Raw genomic sequence first — 4,808 nt, forward strand, 5'->3', positions numbered from 1 at the left:
GCGACGGAACGCTCACGCACACTACCAGGCGCGCGGCTAAAGGTCGACGCTGATTGGCCAGACGTTATTCAATAATAACTCCTTTATTAAGCGTTATAAAAAAAATGGTACAGGACTTTTCTGTTCAGTTTACTGTGCTCTACTTGCTCACGAGCGTTGTCAAGGGTGCTTTGAGACACCTTGTATAAAGGTATATATTTTTATATACACATTTATATGTGCATTTATATACATATTTTATAACATCAATGGATTAAATATATCTAATTTTCTTTTTTCTAATCATAAATTCATAAATAGCTGTAAATAATAATGAATTGTCATAAAGATTTTTATAGCATATATATGTAAAAAATATATATACGTTATATTACATAAATATATTTATACAATCTTATACTTGTTTATACAGGGTGTCTGACAAGTAAGTGACCAAACGAAAGGTGGAGGTAGATTGGGTCAAACTGAAAAGAAAAGTCCTGTACCATTTTGCGATTTTCGTAATAATTATTGAGAAATTAATTAAAAAATATAGGCCAATTCACGCGAGTATTACCGCGCGATAAGAAAGAATCTGTATCCAGTTGATATGGGCGGCATTGATATGTCGTTGCTAGAGGACGCGTGAATCCATCGTTATATACCACTCGTACGTAATTGTTGTCATTTGTATTGAACTCCTCCCAAAACTTTGTCGCGCGCCTACTTTTGGGTCGTCTCTTCTCGCTGCGCGCTTATACTCGCGCGAATTGGTCGATCTTTTTTAATTAATTTCTCAATAATTATTACGAAAATCGCAAAATGGTACAAGACTTTTCTTCTCAGTTTGAGCCAATCTACCTTCATACTTCGGGTGTGTCAAAAATTATCGGACACCCTGTATAATTTTTGTCGTAAAATATTAATAAAGAAATTATCGTACACACACACACACGCACACACGCACGCACACACGCGCATGCGCACGCATATGCACACATCCTCAACCCAAATCTCACCACTGAATCTTATGACTAAATAATAAATTATGACTTAATAACTATTCCTTATCCAATATCTTAAACTTAACTTATAACTGTCTCATTCTGATTTCGTGCTTATTATTTACTGACTATTTTTAAAGTACGGTCTTGAGGTACTCGTTACCTCTGTTTTTATTATCCAAAAGTGAGTTGCTTTTCGATTAATGTGCCGTAATGTCTTAATTGCAAATTTGCAACGAATTGTCTAGTTTGCATTAATCGCGATTTTGCAGCGCGCGCGAAATGCTTATTTTGTACTGCGCTCCTTTTGAGTTTTTTAGGTCGTAATTGCGTTATTATTTTTTGAGTTATGATACAACTAATATAAAGTTCATACTCAGAGAAGTTTAGATTATCGCATTTAATACTTGTTATTATTGTACAATTTAATTGTTAATAACTTTTAAATGAACAACGAACGACGGCTAAAACTTCTTGGATGTTACTCACAACTAGGATCATGACCTTGACAACATATTGTTACGTCCGCAGATCGATATCGAGCTACTGAACGCGCGCGACATAAACAGCACTCACAAAATGAAAAATACTCGCTTTATAAAACACTTTAGAAACTTTATTATGTAATAGGAACACAAAGATAACACAAAAAATAGTTAAAAAGAGCGGATCTGTCAATAACGCGCTCGAACAGGTCGACAGCTAATTTAAATCTAATATGTCTGGCCTTATTGATCAAAACATTCGCAAAACAGTCGTCTCGGAGATGAACATTGTTTTCACCGCAACGAGCAGCATAACATCGCGGCACGGGAACACAATACATGGCTGTAAAATGTGTCAAGATCAAGGTCATTGGGAATGACTCCCCTAATATGCATATTTACCAAATTTTTTTTTGCCGTAATTGCTTTCGTCGTTATTTCTGCGAGATTACAAAGAAAGAGCTGCTATCATGAATAGCAAACACCATAAGATGGATACGAATAAGGCGTATACATATATTAGCGATATAGGGGTGTTTCTAGTTCATTTCTGAAAGATGCGTTTTCGAAAAATAACATTATCATGTTATAGCCCAAAACGGCTCTAACCAAATTATTATAATTTTAATTACTAGTATTATAAATTATTAAATATTATTTAATACACGCCTTCCGATTATAACTCGAAACCGAGGAAGGCGTATAATGTTACGAGCGCGAGACGCTGACGGAGCGAACCACACGCGGAAGCTACGCGATCGCGAAAGTTTGAAGGAAGACACTCCGGAACGCAAGCAAAGAAATTCGACTTCGAACTTCCTTAGCTTGTATCTGAGCCTTCCCATCCGAAACGAGCGATACGACCATATATGATCATGTCGCTAAGCTATCCCCTCCGAAAACTAATCGAAAAAAAGACAATAAAAACACCCATTGCTAATAAGCGGCGGGCAATCACAATCGTTAATATATACAGGGCAGTCGAACTTGTAAAAGAAAGCAATCACGAGACGAACAGTTGTAATTACTAAATAGTGAAGACAAACATGCTATCAGGCACGCGTACGCGGAGTAACTCTATACCGCGATAAGCCAAACAATTGTAGAGAAAGGAAGAAAAGAAGATTTAAAGCTAATATCTTGAAATAAACGTTTTTATTCTAATAAGACTACAAGTCTAATTTAATTGGCGAAAAGTCTAGAAGATCCCAAACTTCCCAGTTCTAAATTGGCCAATGACCCCAAGAAAATCTCCGGAGGTGATTACGATAATTACGGCCCCCTATTTGAAAGATTGTTTCTAAAGACATTTTTGACGAGAAACACGGGAAAAATAGTAAAAAAAATTTCCGATCAATAGTTTTCGAGATATAAAAATGCTTTCAGAAACGACCTTTCAAATAGGGGGCCGCAGTTATTGTAATCGTGCCAATCTCCGTGTCTCCACAGAGACACAACAGTCATATATGGTTGAATTTGTCGTTAAATGTATTTTAATTTTTGTTATTAGACAAATTTTTAAATTTTCAGAAATTCAGAGGATTTGAAAAATTTCACATTTTTGAAAAATCGAATTTCATTATTATAAAGTACATCAAGATTTATTAGGAATGATAAGATGTGATGATTCACAATCAATCCGTATACATGCACGCACAAACAACGCACGCACGTATCAAGTTATCATAACCCGATAATATAATATTTTTGTTATAAATGAGAAATATTAATTTTGGATCAACTAGATAATTTATATTTGAAGTAATATTTTTTTCCGTAGTTACCATGCAATAAATTGAGTACGAAAGATCGAGCTGCCATTACCGCAAAACAACTTTCCGATTTTTTGCATCTATATAACAGAGAAACGGATCTTTATGAAGATACGGTAGATCGGCCTCGTACTGTTTCCAATAAACTCTTTCAGAAGTTTTTAGCTGCAGCAAGGTATACATTGCATATATATATATATATATATATATATATATATACATATATACATACATATATGTATGCATGTATGTACATATGTGTCGATAAATTTTTAATGCATAGTTCTCTTTTTTCGATTTGCTGTGAGATTATGTGATAGAAAAGCTATAATTTCTCGCTTCTATCTAAAATATGGAAAAAATATTTTTTATGTTATATTTGAGAATGTACAGAATATATAAATATAGAAAAATTATATAAATTTTTAATGTAATCTAAATATACGATAAATTATAAATAATATGATTACATTACAGCGAACAAGATCTCGACGATGTGCTAATTCTGCAAACTCGCCTTTATAAATGTACTCACAGTTTCTTAGGAAAAAGCGGTTTTGCTGGTACTCTGAGGGGTGCTAATCTTCTCGGATCTCTACCTCATATTACATCTCGAATATATTCCAATGTTGCTGCAACAGGGCAGTGTAGATGTAACAATTCAATTAATAGATAATGTTATTACATTGTAGAATTTATTACAAATTTATGCAAAAGAAAAAAAGAAGATAGAAAAAGGCAAGAGGAAAAATGAAATAGAGAAGAAGAGAGAAAAGTAAAAAGAAAAAGGAAAAAATAGAGAAAAGAAAAAGAAAAAAGCGAGTTACACACACGGACACACACAAATACATATTTAATTATGTAATTATAATTAACATTCCTAGTCTATTAGAGTAACATACGTATGTTCTTTAAGGTTGTTAGGTATATTAATTGGTATATTAAGATATTTTAATACCAATGACTATTATACTCTTGTGAGCTGATATACATATATATATACATATGTATTATATATCTTAATTATATATAATATTTAAAATATAGTCACAAAGGAAAATATTTTGGGTACGCTCTAAGGCATTTTAATATTTGTTAATGTGCAACGAGTTAATATAATATATTTATGCAAGTGATATATAGTTCTTCAAAAAAGCAAGAGAAATTGCTGACTATATCATTAATATTGCTAGAAGCAATAATAATTAACTAGACATGATCACTAAAATCTATGATAGAATGTTCTTATTCTATCTCGCATTATTCTGACTATTATTCTACATCAACTAGTATTCAAAACTCGAAAAGTATGTATTCCCAAGAATCCTCAAAAAATATTTTTTCCTTGGAGAAACTTAAAGGAAATTTTCATGGATTTTTATTGGAACTGAAGAATTAAAAAAAAGTTATTTCTTTGATGATTTTGCCTTTTTATTTTTATTGTAAATGATCAGCAATCCACTGATCGGCTAAATTGTTAATTAATAAAGCGATACGGCAGCATATCCATATGTGATTTGCGAATTTGCGGAACATGATCTTCATTATAATCCTGTTTCATTGTAATT

General features: G+C 32.7%; 1 protein-coding gene across 2 annotated transcripts in view; it reads left to right on the forward strand.

Annotated features, from left to right (window-relative positions):
* Positions 1-4,808, forward strand: part of LOC115234594 (tubulin polyglutamylase TTLL5) — a 282,472-nt gene extending 277,664 nt beyond the window's left edge. For both annotated transcript variants that reach the window (XM_029805775.1, XM_029805774.1), the window contains 2 exons: positions 3,249-3,415; positions 3,718-4,808. In XM_029805775.1, the coding sequence (XP_029661635.1) occupies positions 3,249-3,415; positions 3,718-3,916 (366 nt within the window). In that variant the 3' untranslated portion in view covers positions 3,917-4,808. The remainder of the gene's footprint in view (positions 1-3,248; positions 3,416-3,717) is intronic.

The sequence above is a fragment of the Formica exsecta genome, unplaced genomic scaffold (assembly GCF_003651465.1).
Source record: "Formica exsecta isolate Colony F162 unplaced genomic scaffold, ASM365146v1 scaffold200, whole genome shotgun sequence".
Lineage (NCBI taxonomy): Eukaryota > Metazoa > Arthropoda > Insecta > Hymenoptera > Formicidae > Formica > Formica exsecta.